At 41.8% G+C, this 19,925-nt stretch overlaps 1 protein-coding gene across 1 annotated transcript in view; it reads left to right on the top strand.

Moving 5' to 3' along the window:
• Positions 1–19,714, top strand: part of tmem132e (transmembrane protein 132E) — a 91,748-nt gene extending 72,034 nt beyond the window's left edge. Inside the window, exons 7-9 of the mRNA XM_041052480.1 lie at positions 280–559; positions 11,307–11,501; positions 15,146–19,714. Of these exons, the coding sequence (XP_040908414.1) occupies positions 280–559; positions 11,307–11,501; positions 15,146–16,216 (1,546 nt within the window). The 3' untranslated portion in view covers positions 16,217–19,714. The remainder of the gene's footprint in view (positions 1–279; positions 560–11,306; positions 11,502–15,145) is intronic.
• The last annotated feature ends 211 nt before the right edge of the window (positions 19,715–19,925 follow it).

The following is a 19,925-nucleotide window of genomic DNA, read 5'->3' as shown; positions in this document are numbered from 1 at the left end:
ACTGTGTTGAGCATAAATTCGCAGCAGCTGCTCAGGTTTAAAGAAGTGATAAGTTATGATTGCCGATGGTTTTCAGTTCTTAATGTTTTTATCAGTGCTTCTCAGTCTTTTACGGGTCCGCTGCTGTACACGCTTGGCCAAGTCTTGGGTACCAAATTCAGCTTCTCAGGTTTTTCACCCCAGTTGCCTTCTTACAACTCCTTGACACCAGACAGATGAATGATTAATGCATTTATAGTCTCCACTCCAATTATATTTCCCCCTTTGTCTCCACCCAAGAACCACCAGAGACAGCGATGCAGATGACGACGACGACGAGCGCCGAGTGAGCCGCGGCTGCACGCTGCAGTACCAGCGAGCCCTGGTCAAGGTGCTGACCCAGTTCCACACCACCTCCACAGAGGGAACCGACCAGGTCATCACCATGCTGGGGCCCGACTGGCAGGTGGACGTGACTGAAATGGTCCAGGACTCCCTGAAGGTGGCTGACCCCAGGATAGCCGAGCTGGTGGACAGGACTGTCCTGGTGGGCCTGGAGCTGGGATCCACCGTACTGAAGGTGAGTGGATCAGCTTTCACATGTCAGTGCTGAAAAGTCACGTAAATGAGGAGTGAAAAATGAAGTGTCTTGAAGATGATAAATGATGCATCTGTGAGAATCATGAAAGCAGGTATGGTGCTCCTTAAACATGCACCTCACAGCCACCACACTCAAAGTGAAGGCTGGGTTTGGGATGAGGAAGAAGAGATGAGGAAGGACGATTTTAAAAAGCTCATTATTCTTTCTGACTTTACGGCAGCTGTTGGGGACTAAGGAGACTAGGCTCTTTGGAAACTTGTCGTTTTACTCCTAAAAACACTGCGTATATTTAAGAACACTGTGACACAACCACAGCAAAGTCCAGCAGGCCAAGAACACAGGCAGTCAGGCTGGTTGTGCAGATTATCCAAAGAGATCACACCTGAAATGTCCACAATCATCCCTCATTACTCTGGAAAACTCTGTGCATACTCAGCTGCAGCAAACAGGGTAGATCAAAGTTGAACCCTGAAGACGGTCGATAAGCTGTGATGGATGGTTGGAGCAGAGAGTTTGAGTGGTAATTTCACCTCACATCTCTATTTTCTTTTCCAAATAAGTTCGGCTAACTGGTGGTTTCTTTAAAACCCGTCTGTTGGTTTGATTGCTTGTGTTCGTTCCCCCGTTTGAATTATTCAGCCATAAACTTGGTCAGTAAAATGTTATAATCAACATCAGGAATCATGGTCTAATATTATCTGACATTATAGTGGAATTGTAATAAATGATTTATCCCTTAAGGTTTATACAGTATTTTTAAAATCCATGTCACTGTTTATCTTCTTTCTCTTTCTTTTTCACCTTTTGTCTTCATCTATGGTAAAGCAAAAAAAAACCTCCTGGTCTCATCATAAGTGTATGCTGCTATTAATGTCCACTTCTCTCAAGTAAAAGCGCTCCCTGACATAAAGTGCATATAAAGTGCATCAGCCGAGACAGGTTCAGAAATCCTTATAAAGGAAGCGGCAAAAGTTATGACTCCGGCGCGGTGATTTACCGATGCTTCACCGGTCATTTATGAGGAGTGAGGGAACTAACGCTTGGTGAAAGTTTTGATCACCATGAAGGATCACAGTTTCAGCCTGTCAGGAGAAAGAATAGTTGCCTGATGGATGTGTCTGGTGATGGAGAAACAGGGAGGAAAGATATAAGTCGCCAATCCATCATTTTAAATGAGCAATGGATCATTTGTAATCTGCTGAAGGTATGAATAATTATACATCAATTTACCAGCACACGGAACTTGCCTCGTTGACTCATTGCAATTGTTAATTAATAAATAAATGATTAAATTAATGAATTAATTAATAAGTGAGGTGTTCAGATATGATTTCATCCCTCAAACGACTTTAAAAGATGGATCGATCTGGAGCAGCATGATAGAAATGTTCTGGAGATGTTAGATTATTCTAAACTAATGTAGTTGCATTGCAGTGATGTACATATAGATGAATGGGCCTTACGTTTATTTATTATTTTATGATTTCATTCTATATTTTATCCCTCCGTCATCCATCCATAGAGCCATGCCGGCAGTTTATGTGTCTTTACAGGTGGATGTCAGTCCTCATTCACTCAGTCATGTGTCAAAGTCCCCTGCAGGACATCACCTCATGATATTTAACTCAGATGATCAGCGGTCACTGAGACCAAAGAGAAACTCCTGCACCTGCAGCTCAGTCCCTGTAGGTGTGAATGACTGATGAAAGGTGCGAGGCAACTTAGAAAATCCCTAAACGTCTCATTTGAAAACACTGTGAAGGAAACAGAAATGAGATCTCTGCGGACTCACTTTTCATCCGCCGTGAGTGATTGATGGCTTACGAAACTCAAATTACAAAGAAGTTTAAAGATCCAGTTCAGAGCATATTTAACAATGAACAGTGAAATTGTTATGCTGATTTTCTGAAAATGAACAGCACATTCCTCAACAATGGTCCTCTTACTGAGATTTTCTGTCTGTCAGAGGATTTGAATTAGTCTTTTAGTCTTTGGAGACTGATTCAAATTGTCCACCAGTTCATGAATATGAATAAAGAAAAGGAGCAGCTTTTGTCCACTTGGTGCAAAAACCCAGTCATTTGATTTCTTTGTTTTTGGAAGGATTTGTTGCATGAATTAGGGATTTTAATGTTAAATTAGACAGGTCTGTTTAATGGGAAGACACAAAGGAGAAAATATCTGAGCTTTAGATACCTGTGTTTATACGCTGTGATTACTGGGCACAGTCATGACTTTCTAAGAACTGACCAAACCTGGTGGGAGCTGGGTGTTTAATCCAGAGGATTACTGAACAATAGCTGCTTCTCAGAGTGAAAAGTCAGAGTTGGACAAAATTCACTGTTAGTCCTCGGATCAGAAATTATTTAATTAATATCTGCAAACATAACATCGTCTTCCAAAGGCATACAGCTGAATAGAAACACAATCAAGTCTAATCTACAGTATAGACTCTTTCAATCTCACAGGGAAAATTATAGTTCAGTATTTACTATATACTGTGTAAAGAGTATAGCATGTACCTCAACAGTGTTTTCCTTGGTTAAATGTTAATTTCCCTGGTTGATTTAAATGGATTTCATGGAGAAAGTGTGTCACTGGAGGTTTGTTTAGCAAATGTGCTCAGTTCTTCTCAGTCATTTCATTTATTCATCTGTTTTGTGTATAACTTTTTGTGTTATACACAAACAACAACAACAATCTTTATATATATTTTTTTAACACAGACTTATATGATCTATACAACTCTATAGGTGAGAAGATAACAAATCAACATCTTCCATGTATTGAAATATTCAGGCGCTGGTCTTATATTCGAGAGCAGTGTCTCATGACGTAGGACATTTGTCACAATTCATTTCCCCTCTCTCCAGCTCTCTATAGTTTAATCTGTCCAATTAAGTTAACAATGTCCCCCAAGAAAGTAGTTTTATTAGAGCGACTATCAGGAGCCCTAGGCAGACTGCTCTGTTGCAAGTGTCGAGGGAACCCTTGCCTTGCAGGGGGGTGCAGAGGTTTATTTTGCGGCTGCTGCACCCACTTACTCTGCAATGTGGGAAGCTGTGTAATTGCCTGAAAGTTTACAGGACGGTAAAAGTTGAAAGCGAGGGTCATGTTTTCATTTTTCACCACGTTTCAAGAGGTATTACATTTGTATTTCATCAGTTCATCCTCTCGGAAAGGAGGCACTTTGTATTTTGTGCAAACAAGCATAAAGAGGCAGGATACATCTCGGTGCTCGTCAGCGTTAATTACACTGATGGAAAGCATGATGAAAAATGCCAATCATTTCGACAAAATGAAGGCGAGAGCTTGTACAACTCGAAGTGTAACCAGACTAAATTGGTCTGTCACTTAAGTCCACAAAAATGCATCAGGGTTCAATTTGCTAAAGCTCTTCCCCCGAAGAGTGAATTATATTTTGTTGGGAGTATTTTTTACTAACGTCGTACACAGGTGCTGTCTGACTGATTCTAACTGAATCTGTCTGTTACATGTTGCATAGGTGTGCTGGTTAATCTATTTTAGAAAACAACAAAAAGTTAGACAACAACCAGAAACAAATCTTTTTATAGTTTTGACCTGTGTATGAAGTTTACTATAGTATATAAAATGAATACATATGACTTACTGCTGTAAATTTACTGTATACCTTAATCTGTACTTCCAAAATGTAGAAAAAATATTTCTTTTACAGGAAGCACAGGGAACTCATTTGACTTTTCTGTTTTTTATTCCTATTTATTTATTTTCATCTTTTCTTTTTTTTTTTTTTTATTTACACACCAAGAGATTTTCCAGCTGGATGAAGCTGTGTGTACATTTCTTAAAAACAAAGATAAAACCACACTATGTGTCTTCTCACTTTGCCGGTCCCAAGGGACCGCAAGAAAAAAAAAACAGCTTGAATTTCAGAAGAGAAAAAGTACTTTCACTGTGCTGAGTTCACCTAATGTCACATTCTGTTTGGTAAGATTTCCCACCCGTCTCCAGTCAGGCACAGACTTTATTTTTGGGCGTACAGTGAGTGTGAATCCACAGTGTCTCAATTAGTAGTAACGACATGCTCTTACTGCTGCTCAACTTTGTGATTTACATGTACTTTTACGTAAAATCTTGCTGAGTGCAACCTTAACTTTTAACCAGCAAGAGCTTCTTTTAGTGTAGTAAAGTATAATGAAGTCTAACTGAAGGTTTAATTTGCCCTCGGCAGATCCCCGCATTATCACCCGTGGCAAAGCAGCTCATAGTTTTCAATACAAAAACTGTTCAGCACAGAGAAAGGACCTCTTTAGAGAGGTCAAGGTGTCTTTGGAGTGGAGTTCACGTGTGATTATCTGGAGATGTGTGAGGACGCCTCGTTGCCTGAAAGGTGACTCGTTTTCCTCAGGTGTGTCTCTGCTACAGTAAACAGTCTGAGGTGCCCATGAAGTCTACAGCTTGCATGAATAAATCTTCCACTGATATTCTGTTGCACTATGCAAGCGTGTGATTTATCGAACCCAAGGTTTGAGGAGAGAAAGAGAAGCGCGGAGCGTAGTAGGGAGAAGATAATGTAGTGTGATGCAGGTAATATGCACCAGCACGAGTGGGCGCTCAGCCGTGTTTAGAGAGGAAACTCTGCTGGTCAGTGTCAGTCTGCTGCTCGGACTCATCATCGATCCTCTGTTTGCTTTAAATGTCAGAGAAACGGGGGCTGCGAAGGCCGCCGACACGACGACATGCACGGCTACACGCAGCCGTACGTTCCACGGTGAGAGGCGGAGGATCTCCCCTTTGAAGAACATGTAAAGTGTAACTACTTTCGTGCTTCGCTTCACTTCCTCTGCCTGCAGCGCTGATGACAAATTCAACTGGGAGCTGCGCTCGAAGGAGCCACACAGCTACAGCTGACCTCTGCTCGCTGGCAGAGAGAAATGCAGATGACAGACAGGGAACACATTCATCATTCATTACTCGGAGTAGCTATGAATCAATATTCATCCCAGACGCTTAAATTTGGTCAAAATAGCTCTGTTTATTTTCAGGCAAAGAGGTGCTGGCTTTTCATATGTTAATCACCGCCCAGCGTCAGGAGTGGAGGAAGCATTTTAAAAGAAAAAGAACCAGACTCGGTTCAAGATTAGTTTTTCTTTTCTTCCACCATCTTTGATCCTGCCCAATTAGGACTTTACCGTAAATAAAACCTGCCACAAGATTCAAACTGAAAACCAAACTGGCCCGCCGACTGTCACGTGGAACAGCTTTGTTTCTTAAAATCACGGTGAAGCAGTGGTCGCATTGAAAGGGTTGTATCTTAAATGTAAACAAGTGCTGGCGAGTTTTTTAGGGCCAGAGATACAGGTGGCAGTGAGAAGGGCCTGTGTTTCAAAATGGGGGAAAAACAATGACCAACTAAAATAAAATAAATAATAAAAGACAGTAAATGAACATCCTGAAATCCCCAAAGTACAGCCTGAAAAAGTATAGCATCCGTGACAGGTTGTTGCCATGGTGAATCCTGCTCCTGTCCAGCCACATTTGTCCTGACAAATCACTGCAACATTGGACATATTTTCAGCCGTGCTAGCAGCGTGGCTCAAGGGGTAGAAATGTGGGTCTGTTGGTCCAGCTCTTGGTTTGCCGTGACATTTTGTACAAGCATTAATTGCTTTGGTGAATCCCGGCTTTTCCTTTAGCACCACCATGAGGCTCACATTCGTGGGTTTGAGTGAAATGTCTCAGCAACTGTCGAACTGTATGGATGGTTTGGATTGGTTCTGAAATTAATGTTTCCCTCAGGATGATTTGATGATTTCTTTAATGCTTTTTCCATTAGGTAAATGGTGTATTTATACACTACTTTCGATTATGAGCAAATGTCTCAAGAACTAATGACGTTCTCATCAGTACATCTGGTGTCAACCCCGTAAAATCAAATGATTGGATCCTTCTTCTGAAGATACCGTGTTTAACAATCACAAATAATTTCTTCACCAATAGACTAGAAGACAATTGAACCACAGTATCCCGTAGGCTGAATAAGGAATCTAGATCTCTTGCTTTTTCATCTAGTTACTACGCTGATGTTATCACTATCATTAAATCCACCCACTCATACTGGATTCAACACATCCCAGAACATTCTGCGGGGGATTTCCACAGACACTGCGGCAAACTCGGGAAATCAGTAACTGTAGTAAAAGTAATTGAGGCAATCTGAGGAAAACTAAATCGCTGCACTTCATCAGCAGATACACCCTGGAACACATCACAAACATCGCAAACTGATAACAGTCGGGGAGAAAATCTTTTCTCTGGATTTTCATTTTTAATGTGACAAAAGCTTGTTTGAAGTTTAATTTCCTTCCTGCCAGCACCTCCCTCCCCTGTATCATTTTAAAAACAGAAGACTGCATCAGTGCCGGCAGAATAAATGAAACGCTGACCATTGTTTGTCCCTGTTAGGATTCTGTTCATCCAGGGTTTTATAGACTGACTGATCACTCTGTGATCTCAGGCAGGTGAGTGTAAGGAAACTTAGAGCAGTCTACTGTCTCATAAGGAGATACGCATCCTTTGAACTTGCACATAATTTGAAGGAATGAATCACGAATCATCTTATGTTCACCTCTTAATAATTGCTTTCAAAGTCTTGTTCCTCCACGTTCAAGCCTCTTTTTATATTTTGACAACTGTAGGTGGGAACAGCCGTGAGCTCTCTATAAATATCACTGGGTACCACTCTTGTCCCAAAATTTGCACTTAGCTTATTAGTGATTTAAAGTACATATTTCTTTATTATTTCATGTTTCTGTTATGAAACTTCTGTTTGATCTGAAAAGGTTGCGTTCCGGTAGATTTGGAGTAAAGAAGCTATAGATAAATATATAACATGCAGCAAATGGGTGTATGTGATTTTTGAGGGACCACATAATCCAACTCAAACTAAATAAATAAATAAGTAAGTTAAAAAAAAAAAAAACTGGGGAAGGTTCAAGCACTGATCCCAAACTTTTACTGCAGCACCAGATTTGTAGTGATAAAGTGATGTTTCTTAAATAGCCCTGAAATTGAATACATGACAGCTCAGGAATAAACGCCTGCATGTTTCCAGCTCGGATTAGAACCCTGAATGAGATTAGTTTCTGTGATTACCCTTTTTTTTTATTTTACACAATCAATGTACGATGTGGTGAATCGTGTTTTGACATTTGTACACAGTCGCCAATATTGATTTTAATTGTGCTAGATTTTCTTTTTAAGTCACTTTAATTGCCCTGCGAAAATATCAGCCACAGCTTAATGCAACGCGAAACAGCAGAAAATCAATTGTAAGCAAACAGTTTTTCGCTGGCGGAGGTGCACTCGGCCTGACCTCAGTCGGATTTACCTGAAGACATGTTTTTACACAGAAACTGACTTTGCTCAGGACACATCCTTCACCTCTCTGCCACTATCCATAGAATAACGTGATCTTCACCTCTGTTTAACTAACTCCACCATTAAACTCGTCTTGAAATAAATTTAAAAAAAAATCGTAGTCAAGCTTAATGCAAATATTTTAGTTGTAGCAGAAACAGCTGCTGTAGTGAGACTGATTTATCAGGCATCTGAGTTGTCTTCATGAAAACTTATAAAGTACTTTTTATTTTTAAGCATTCATCTACTATTGTGCCTTAGGGCTCTGTAAGCACACCACGTGTGTGTGTGTGTGTGTGTTTGTGTGTGGTTGCATGTGCACATGTCTGTGTGTTGGCCAGCGAACCATTACTCTCCTTTCTGGCATATTCATTCATCACATCCAAACAATATGCATATCTTAGTGGAACCTGACTGCAGAATGTTGAAGCTGCATAAAAGTTTTCCTTTTTTTTTTTCCCCCTATTTTTAGACATTAAGCATTTACCAGTCCAGAGGATTTCTTCATTTTCCTTTATAAAATGTTCAACAATACTTTTGTAACTTTGGGACATTTTATTCTTGTGAATACAGTAAACAGACTGCGATACAGTACACACCATGTGCTGTGCAGAGATGCGTAAAGCAAAATATCAAGGACAGAGCAGTCGAGGTGCTGCAGGGGAGACACATTCACACAGCTGATGATTAGTTAGGTGACAGGTTGATGTTGAAATACCTGCGAGGTATTTCTACCTGTTGCTCGTCCATCGGTGCCTGAGCACCAGCTCCAGGGCCTGCAGCAGGGAGCCGTCCTTCACTGATGTTTCAGCCCTTTAATCCCAGAACATCTCAGGATGGTGAAGCAGTCAGGGGGAGTCAGGTGGTTCCACTACGTGGCTTCTCGGTTCCCCCGGCTCTCGTCTCTTCTTCGCAGGCAGAGCCAAAAACTTCCCTTCTCTGCTTCTTCGGGGAGAGAACTTTCAGGACTTTTTTTGAATCCACCGTCTCTTAGGAAGTTCTCGGCTGAGAGGCTCACAAAGCCGTGGATAGGTTGTTGCTCTCCAGCCTTTCTCTTGGCATTCTGCCACTAGTTCAGCATACCACAATGTTTTTCTTTCACATGCTGTCTGGATGCCCTCTTCCCATGGAACTGTCAGCTCGACTATAAAGACACGCTTCTTGGTTGCCGACCACAGGACGATGTCTGGTCTCAGTGTGGTGGTGGTGGGGATGTCAGTGGGGAATCTTAGCTGCTTGTCGAGGTCTGCTCTCATCGACCAGTCGTTTCCAGGGTCCAGGACTGATGTCTGAATGCCAACGTGCTTCTCTCTCCTCCTTCCTCCTTCTCAGCCCTCCGGACTGATGTTAGGCGGCTCTTGACGTGATTCCATAAGGCTTTCAGTCCTTTCCTCTCATGTCCCTTTGCCTTTTTCCAAGCCTTGTGTTGTGCTTGTCGCTCTTTCACAAGCTGAAGGATTTCCTTCTCCCTTCTGCTTTTGGCTTTGGGCATGCTTTTGGCAATGCTTAATTGTTTCCAACCATTAACCTCTGTAGGCTAGGAGGACATTATAAAGGAGCATTGCACCATTCTTGTAGCTGTGCAGCACAAAGTTTCTTGATTTCTACACTAATTAGTGTAAAGCTGCAACAAATGCAAGATACTAAAAATAAAAAAATGACAATGTAAATGAAGATAATTAATTCTGAAGTGGAAAACAGAGATATGAGTTTTGTCCTCTGGTCCAAGAACTCCACCAGAAAGAAGCTATTTCTATGGGTGTGTTTCTCCATCAGAAATAAATAAATGTAGAAATGTTTCAAATGGAGTTCCCAGGATAGGACAAGGCCCAAAACACAAACATCATAGCACCTCAGCAAGTTCCACATCAGTAACAAACACTGTGAGATTTGATCAAAAGCTCCTGAGTTTATAATATTTGATTGATCGTTTTCTGTTTCCAAAGAGTTGTACACACTGACAAAGTTGTACACACAGGCCAATTGTATTTAATTTCTTCTGTTCCCATATCTATGCCATCATCTGATATGTTATGTATATCCCCAGCCCTCCATGCAGATTATTACATAAAGGAAATAATACAAAAAACATTGTCTGTCTTGGCGACTGCTGTTATTAAACAGAGTAGAAGCTACAGGGACTGTGAGAAAAAGAGATCTCAATGTGTGTGGGTGTGTGTATATATGTGTGTGTGGGTGTGTGTGCAGATTGTGTATGTGCCTGTGCGTGTGTGTGTGTTCACGAGAGGAGGTTTATGAGTTTGAGCACAACAGAAATCATAACGTATTGAGACCAAGTTAATAAAAGCAGACGCCGAAGCAGATGCATCTGTTTCTGCAGATGATTTTGGCTCAAGCCTGCACATGACAAATGACTGCACCAAATGATGTGGTGTGTAGATCTGAGCCAAAGGCAGCATTAAAAAAAAAAACAACAAAAAAAGAATAATGTAGAAAACATGCAATAAAAAGGTCAGCTTCTTCCTATGCATCCCTTAACTGAAGAATTTTCATTTTTATGTTTTAGTACAAATTTTCAAAACCTGAACATCACATTACATCAAAATACACGTCAGGCAAATTTAAGGCTGTGACAATGTTGTCCGGACGCAGAACTTGAGTATAAATGATGTAGCTGGTTCCAGATGATGACTGGAAGAAGCTTCACCAGACCCTTCACTGCTCTGGCACTGCACACGTTTTGATGCCAGCTACAGTTTGAAAATGCTCCACATGAAGGTGGAAAAGATTTCCCCGTCTGACTCTAAGGACAAGGCTGCTGCTTTGGCTGAATGGCTCTTCGCTTTGTTCAAGTCCCTCATGACCTCTGGTTGCAATTCTAAAGCGAAATGATGATATTTTAAAAGTGCTCTAAGTACAGCGTGTAGAGGCCTGCCAACAAACCTTGGGATTACTCGTCGAGGTGAGACCGGCTTCAAATGGTTTTGGTGTTGCATGCGGCGACGCTCGGGCCATTTTCTCATATTAACTTGAGAATCAGGTCCAGACACTGTCCAGCTGCCCTTTCTGCTGACCGTCACTCTGAAAGCTTGAGGTGGCTGCTCTGGATTGTACCTTGTTGTCTGGTTGCTGATGGAGTGGGGTTTTTGTTGTTTGTTTTTCACTGTGATAGACAGAGAGGCACTGACACATGGATTCAAGATGCACTGGAACAAACAACAGCACAAAGCACTTTAATCCAAAATTGCCTTGTCATGGACTTTATGAGCTTCAGATAGACAATAAAGCTGATGTCTATTCTGGACTTAAACGATGTCCCTCTGTCATGTGGTGAAACAATAAAAGAGCATCTTTTTCTCTGCAGGTGGAGTCTCCGCTGGCCGTGGACGCAGTGCTGGGAGAGTCTGCATTCTCGGTCACAGACGACAAGGTCTCCATCACAGAGCTGCGGGTTCACGCCATTTCAGGCCTGACCCTGTCACTGCAGCCCAGCCCCGGCAACAGCCACACCATGGTGGCCAAGGCAACCGGCCTCCAGACCCTCACTGCTCCCAAACAGGTACAACAGGACGAGAAATTATCTTATCTTATACAGAGTATTTTAATTTTTTGATGTTTTCTTTGTTTGTTTTCAGCTAAAATGCACCAGCAAATGTGTTTAGTAGAAAATGTAATGTATGTAAACGTCTGTATCGTGTTCAGAGGAAACGTTTTTTTATTGAATGGATGAAGCTCTGCCTTTATAAACAGCAGCAGAGTCACCAGGAGGCAGTTTGGGCAGGCGGTGGATGTACAGAGGCCACAGCAGTTACACTTGAGACCGCGCTTCACATCCACAGCGCTGTCTGCGGTTATTTTAAAGCAACAAAAAGCACTTTGATTAAGGTGAAGGAAACATTGCGGTTTTGATTAAATGTAAATCAACATGTTGTGTCTAAATTCACTGTGAACTTCTGCTGTATTAAACCAGACCAGGATGTTTCCCTAACCTTAACCAAGTGCTGTGAGAGTCTGAACAGTGCCACAGAAGAAGTTTAATAATGCTGCTGTCACTGTAAGTGGATGTTGTAATGCAACGTCAGGTGTTTGTCTGTGAACATTTTACTGATAAGTTCAGTATTTGCGACTTAACTAATACATAAATTCTGCACCATTTTTATATCAGATCACAGACTAAGTATTTAGATATGTGTATACAATATCTAAATACTACAGTATGTGCAGCGATTCTGTAGCATCATAGCAAAGACACTCCTTATGCCTCATTAACACTTAGTGCTGTGTTTCCTGGTTTCTCTCTCCAGAGTGGTAAAACAAGGTTTATTTGCAAATCCCTTCAGTGGCTCTATCAACAAGCAGGCACCACTTTCACTTCTCACTTCTAAAATTATTTCTGAGCTTCTGACTTCTGAGCAATCTTTTAAGCCCCAGCCAGTATTGTTAGCAAGGACACGAGATCAAGGCGGCTGCAGTGAACCGATGAGTATCATTGGTGCTGTTTTATTACAGCCTCCATATTAGCTAAGCCTGGCAAAACCCTTCCGGAACGTCCAAATGCATTTCCCAAAATGGATTTTATTGCTCAAGTGAGAAGTGAGAACACGTCTGGGTGAATAAAAATCAGAAAATCAGGAAACTGTGATTATTCTTTACCCCTGTCTGTTCATACAGGAATAAGTATCTCTGCAATTCTCTGCAAAGAATTAATTGGCAGCCTTGCTTCACCTAGGGAGGAGAGCATGTATGTGTGTGTCTGAGTTCCCGCTTTGCCCTTTCATTGGCCTGCAAGTTGCTAAAAATGCATCGACAACCACATCAGGCATCAGTGAGAGAGAAGCGAGCATTAAATTCCAATTTTTCTTGCTTTCCGCTTCTTGGCCACCTTGAAATTTAATTATTGTAATGTATTGTCCTAAGTGCTCTCCAAGGCCGGGCCATAAAAGGCAGCCAATTCCTCTGCCGGCAGAGCTCTCAGAGGAGTACTGGAGCTATTTCAAGCCATTTGATTCTGTTTCACAAGAAAACTTTCTAAATGTCCTCTATTACTCTGAAAATGAATGAAACACATAAACTATGGATGGGGAGAGTTGGAAAATCAAGGTCTCTTTGCATTATTCTCTTTTCCACTTGACAAAGTTCAAACCTTTCAGAACCGAGAGTTTCACTATTTGAAGGTTCATCATAAACCTTTTCTGCTGCAACTTACTTACTGTTACTACTTAAATGAGCATCTTAATAAGGTATTTTTGAAACTGAATTGTAATATTACTTTTCAATTTGATGCAGAAGTTTCAGAACAATATTTCAAGGGGAGTGTTTTTTTCGTGCCTGTGCATATTTTATCATCCAAGCTGTTTATGTAGCGTAAAGCACAATATCAGAGAGGGTGAGGAAAGTAAAGATAGGAAACTTCATCCAAATACACATCGGTTTATGGAAATACACAGATTAAATTATTTGTAGAAATTGTGTGCCAAAGGTATAGTAGGTTAGATGGATAAAATAATATCGACATAGTGCAGAAATCGCCCTGGGTCTCATCGGGTCTTTGATGCAACCGTTGCCTTTTCAACAAAAAAAAAGCTTCTCTTTTTAGCAATAATTTACCCAAGACGAAACAGAATCACCTCCTCTCCATGCATAGCTCTCCTGCATTGGATCAGCGCAGAAAGGCAGGTGCCAATTGTTTTGTCAGCGTCGAAACACCCACACGTTTTTTCCTATATCAGCCTTTTTTTTCGAAGCAGAGTCAGCTCATAAAAACAGATATTCCAAATTCAATGTATTATTCAAATCATCCATATCAAAGGCTGTCTTCATTCTGTCAAGCTGTGATGACTGGGGGAATACTGTTGCAATAAACTGCTCTTCTGCCAAACCGGATTGAAGGGATGTTTGCCCTTAAATGACAAGGCGGACGACTTCCGTTCGTAAGAAAACAAAAAAAAAAAAAACCTGTTGGTCTCTGTTTAGGACACAAAATTCTCCCACTTTGTCAGCTCTGCTAATGGTTGGTTGCTGATGCTCAAGCAGTGCGTGAACATTACACAGACGCCAGTGTTGCGGTTTTACTCTGTGGCAGATGAATGTTGTCAGATAGCTACCACGCAGGAATGGAGACATTTTATCCTGTTTCTCGATAGGGGAGCGTAGACACTGAAGAGTGATAGAAAATACGAAATGAGAAGATCACACACAGCAAACAAGAAGAGACAGACTAGAGCTCATCATTCGAAGCACACGCCGCCACTGCTGCTGCTGCTGTATGTGCCTTATCTGTCTGTGCTGCAGAGCGGAGCTGTGTTGTAGCCTTCAGGACAGCGCAGTCATTCCTGCCACCCCTTCCTCCTCCGTGCTTGAAAGTGTTTTGCTGGTGTGCACATCAGAGGCAGGCCGTCTGTGTGTCGGGGCTTGCACTGAGCACAGGGTACTGCGGATGTTCACTAACGCTCTGGAGATTTAGGGATTGGCGCAAGTCCAGAACTTCAAAGGCTCAGTTGGGAACAGATATTCAAATCACGGTCAATGCCATGAAAGAATGGGATCTGAACCACTGAAATATTCTTTGGAGAGATATAAACACAAGGCAGAGCCACATCCTTTAGACTGTTTTTTTTTTTTTTACTTTGATATTAATGGAACGTGTTGTTTACTTGTAGAAATTATGAAAAATACATGTGCAGACGTTTTAAAGCTACAACAGTGTTTGTAAATTTTCTCCTCGGAGAAAGAGCTGTACTGATATCACCTTCCATACCTCTCCTCCGCTTTATATGACACTTTCAAACCCAGCATTCGCCTTTCATCTTGATAGGTTAGACACCATAATAAGCATTTCAATTCTAAGGGCCGACCTGTGCAGCACCATGACTGGTGGACACACAGTGTGCTTGAACCTGTCGTCCTCAGGACCTATAATGTTCTCCATGACTTTTTCTGACAAACACGTGAACTGGATTTTCTGTTCCTTGTCAAGCTGAGGGAGCAATTCAACCCCGGTCGAAAAAGCCTTCATCATCTTGAGGATTGTTAAGTGTTCAATTAATTAGCACAAATTGTCCAATTAACCGTAAGAGTAAAGTAATCATCCCACTATAATTGCAAATTTTCATTGCCTTTTATTTTGGGCGGGGGGGGCGGGGAGGGGTGTATGTAGTTGTGGGCTAGCCATCTAAACTGTGTTTCCCTCATTTTGTCTTATAGGAGGCCAGTTTTTCTGTCTGGATGCTTTTCAATGACAACACTAGCGCCACTCTGACGTACTTTGATCCCAAAGACTATAACTTCAATGCCTCCACGCTGGATGACAAAATCGTGTCAATATCCCAGGAGCCTCAGCAACGCTGGCCCGTGGTGGTGGCAGAAGGGGAAGGGTCGGGCGAGATGGTGCGTGTAGAAATGACTATCTGTGAGGCCTGCCAGAAGACCAAACGCAAAAGCGTCATCGCATCTGCTGCCGTTTATGTCAAAGTCCGCTTTGGCCCGGAGGAAGACTCTGAGGAAGAGGCAACCACAGAGGGCGAGATTGAGCTGGCACCCGCCACCCGACGTCCAATCATTGATCCGAACATCAATGGAAGAATTTATGAGACATCTAATGAGCAGCCTGCTAGTGTTCCCATTGATTACACTAATTTCCCCACTATTAGCAACCAGGAGCGACCGACTGAGAGTGATGAAGAGGAGGAAGACGACTTCGTGCATTCACCCCGCAACATGACCGACCTTGAGATTGGCATGTATGCTTTGCTGGGAGTCTTCTGCCTGGCCATCTTAGTCTTTCTCATCAACTGCATAGTCTTTGTGCTTAAATACCGCCATAAGCGGATCCCGCCTGAGGGTCAGGCCAACATGGACCATTCCCATCACTGGGTGTTCCTGGGAAACGGCCAGCCACTGAGGGCTCAGTGTGATCTGTCACCACAGCAGGTAGAAAGTCCCAGTAACCCTTTGGAGGGCGTACAGACTTGCTGTCATGGGGACCACCACAGCAGTGGCAGTTCCCAGACTAGCGTTCAGAGCCAGGTACACGGGCGGGGTGACGGCAGCTCTGGCGGCTCCACGAAGGAGAACGGCGAAGAGGCCAGTTCACCCACCTCCAAGCGCAAGAGAGTCAAGTTTACCACCTTTACCACCCTTCCCACAGAGGAGCTGCCCTACAACTCCATCCCTATTGCAGATGAAGAGGACATTCAGTGGGTTTGCCAGGATATGGGCTTTCAAGACCCAGAGGAACTGCATGATTACATGCGCAGAATAAAAGAAATAGCCTGAGATAAGAGGTGCAGTGTGAAGCACTGCTCTCAGCTTTCTAAAGAAACGTTCCTTTCTATTTTTCTCTTTTTCACCTAAGTGAAAGATCATTTTTCACAGACTAAAAGGCCAACTGTTGTTTTGGTTAGGGTTTGTTCCATTTAGTTTGCACAGTGCTGTAATCTCATACACGCTCACACAGAAGAGAATGCCAGAAAGCCAAAGACTTGACCAGAGGATCTCAGTCACTAGAGAAATCTGTAAATTATGGCTATAGGAAATATGTGTCACTGGGAAGCTGAGCCATGGCCAGATGTGAGAGCGGCTCCAGCTCTCTTTATTTTCAGGATCTGATTGTAAAGAAAGCCTGACATGGACAGGAGTGTAGAGGAGGTATGGTTCTGGCTGTGTTTTTGCTGGCTCGGTTGGACTCTGCAGTACTGTACCTACTCCAAACTAAGAGGCCTTTGATGAACAGAAAACTGTCAAAGACTCTCATGAAAGTTATGTTTAAAAAAAAAAAAAAAATCATTTGTTTTTGCCAAAGTAGGAGAATCGTTCTTTTAATGGCAAAACTTATTTCGTTGTTGTTCTCGGTGCAGCACACTCATGATTTGTACTCATGTTCATTCCTTACATTTTTCTACATTTCATAGGTAGTCGAAAGCAGTGCCCTACTTACTAGTCCTCCTGGTCCTGAACAAATCTTATGCCTTATCAAAGCGGTCACAGTTCACTTCTTAAATCAGTCAACAGACACAGTGTTTTCTCACTATGGCTAGAGACAGTGTAGTAAGAGCAATGATGTAAAATACTACGTCTGATCTCGGGCATGAGGTATAAATAGAAAAGAGCTTGTGTATTATGAGGATCTCTGAAAGTCTTTGCATGAAGGGGATCTTGAGGCACAATCAGCTGTTTTTTTTTTTTCCGAATTTGTAAATGTTTGTATTGTAATTATATAATCATTCATACACATTACAGAAGTAAATATGTTATCATGCATTACACGCATGCCATGTAAGGCCTACATGCAGACATTCCTCTCTAGTGTATGTATATATATCGTATCGAGGCGGAGTCACCTCCGGCACGAGCGTTCAGCGCGTTACTTACTCCCAGCTAAAGGAGTGCGAAGCCGCTCGATGTCTTGAAAATTTTATAGTCTTGTGGTGAGTAGAAGGTTCCCCTCAGTAATGTCTTGACAGGACTGTAGCTTTTTAACAAACTGCTATCACAACTGATTGTTGAACACAGGGATTTGCTATGCGTCAGAATCGTAAGAGATCGAAACTTTTGATGATTTATTTCCCCTCCTCCAGTTCTGGCTGGCCTCCAGCCTTTGGAAAAAAAAACTAAATTAAAAAAACAGCTTATAATGTTCTAGTTGGAAACATTCTCACTGAAGACAAGATCCTCTTAACTCTGCAGGAAATATCATCCACCCATTAAGAAGATTACTGAATAAATTATTGATTTTGCTTCATCATATAAATCATGGTCATCCCATGCTGTCATGCTGTTCTTCAAACACGTTGTCTTATGTACGTAGTCCCTGTTTTGTTTTATAAATTCTCGTGAGCTCTCACCCCGGCGGGGGTGCTGGTTTGCTTTGTCTGAACTTTGCGGACAGGGCCGGAGACTAATAGCTCTTACTGCTAAAGAAAACAGCGGTGTTGCTAGAAGCACAGGAGCTGTGTAGCTGCCATGGGTGTGGATGACAGAACATGTAGGAGTATCTCAGGACGCCGATTGGCTTTCGTTGCCAATTGAGAGTGATTGAAAACGGCACAGCCAGTGTTTGTTGGTACAGGTTGTTATGTGTTGATTGCTGTGTTGAGCTTTTAAAGGTTTAGTACTGAAGCGGGGGGAAAAAAAAGGAAAGATCTGACGGATTTAGAAAGAGCATAAAAAATATCTTAAGTGAGATTTCAACCAAAGCATCGCAAAGCAGCCAGACAACTGAGAGCACGATGAAAGCAGAGTTAATATTATTTTTAATTGCAGTTGCCCTGTTAGTGTAGCGTACGCTTTTTAGTACCAGACTAGACGACTGGAGATGACTTTAGAAGGTCGGTGTTATTCCAGCTCTGATCTCACAATAATCAAGTTCTTTTCAGGACTAACGAAGCGACTGTGAGATAAAAAGTAGTTTCCGTGTCACTTTCCTTTAATTCTCTACTGCATCTAAGGGCTTGGATTTTTAATTTATGCTAACTGACGGACTGATTTTGGTGATCCTATGAGAAAACTAATGTTACTTGCTCCCTCTCTGGTGGAAATGAGCATAAGCTCAGTTTCACTCAAAATGTACATTTTGTTTTCATCCTACCTGCTTTTCAGCCCCTGCCGCCTTATTAAAGACCCAATCCAGAATTGTTCTCCTTGTGGAAGTGCTGTTAAACAAGTACCAGCTTCAAATGGGACAAACACATTGAATATGAGACATTTTTATTTGTTTCCTGGGCTCCCCATCCATTGACTGACTCAAAGTGACAGCTGAACACTGTCGTTTAATGTGATCTAAAGATGGAAATGGTTTCCTAACAGCAACTTTGTAAATACTGGAGCAAAACAGGCTTTACTTTTTCACACACACTGACAGTTGGAAGTTGCCATGAGATTATTGTCCATCAGTAAACCATACCTTTCAATATTCTACGTGTATATAGACCTACATTTGATATACTGATAAATCCTGGATTGGGACTTTAAGGATTTGGTTTACTGCATGCCCTCTCTATGTTCCATGTGGTTGAGATGAATAATGACCTGATTCTACTGTATAATAATATTCAGTCTGTGTTAACATCCAAAAAAGAAGATGAGACATTATTTTTGACAGTCCAAGCCCGTCCTTCAGCCACAGCATCAACATGATCTGCCATGAAACTGAGAAGAGTGGCAGCCAGCTGGAAGTGTTTCAGTTTAAACTTTAAATGATGGCGTCTCAGGATGAATGTAGGATTCCTAACTAAAGCTGGCTGTTTTTTTGTTTAGTGTAAATGCTGTCAGCCCGACATGGTGACATTACTATAACAGATTAAGTATCTAATAGCAGCTTCACACATCATTTTGTTACGATTTCCAATTTTTTCCCACTAATTTTTTTTCACGTTATGTAAATATGTTGCACATTACATGATACATGATACATGTCAAACACTTTTTTTTTTAATTTTTAGGTCATTTCTACATCCTTCTTGCGATTCCTCTGTGAATTTCGTCTGTTTTGTAACGCTGCTTTGGTAACGGTGGATATATTTGTCATTTTTGTATTTTCTTCAAGCTGCTAATAGCAACTTAGTCTTCTTACAACATGTAATTGAAGATCTTGAATTGTATTTTCCTGCCCCCCCCCCCCCCCCCCCCCCCTTCTTGGAAATCTGTGCCCGATGTGCACGACTCAGTTGGCTGTGCCAAGTAAACCACCACACTGACTATAATATGTTGATGTACAGAGCACTGTTAAATTTCCTGTATTCTCTTGAAAGCAAACCCTTGTATTTTCCCGTTATATGTAAAGTACTAAAGAAAATGCAATACACAAACGATTTGTCACTTTTACTTCATTTACCGCTGTTGAATGGGAATGTTTTCCGTGTTTTTCACACATCTCTCAAACTACTTCAGCGTGATGACTACTCGATGCGAGCAGAGAGTTTATCGGTGATTCAGCCTCAGGAGCCTCATATGTGAAGCAACACTCTGACCCTGAAGGAGCAGGGCT

The sequence above is a fragment of the Toxotes jaculatrix genome, chromosome 12 (genome assembly GCF_017976425.1).
Source record: "Toxotes jaculatrix isolate fToxJac2 chromosome 12, fToxJac2.pri, whole genome shotgun sequence".
In the NCBI taxonomy this organism is placed as follows: domain Eukaryota; kingdom Metazoa; phylum Chordata; class Actinopteri; family Toxotidae; genus Toxotes; species Toxotes jaculatrix.
This window is presented reverse-complemented; position numbering and strand designations above follow the sequence as displayed.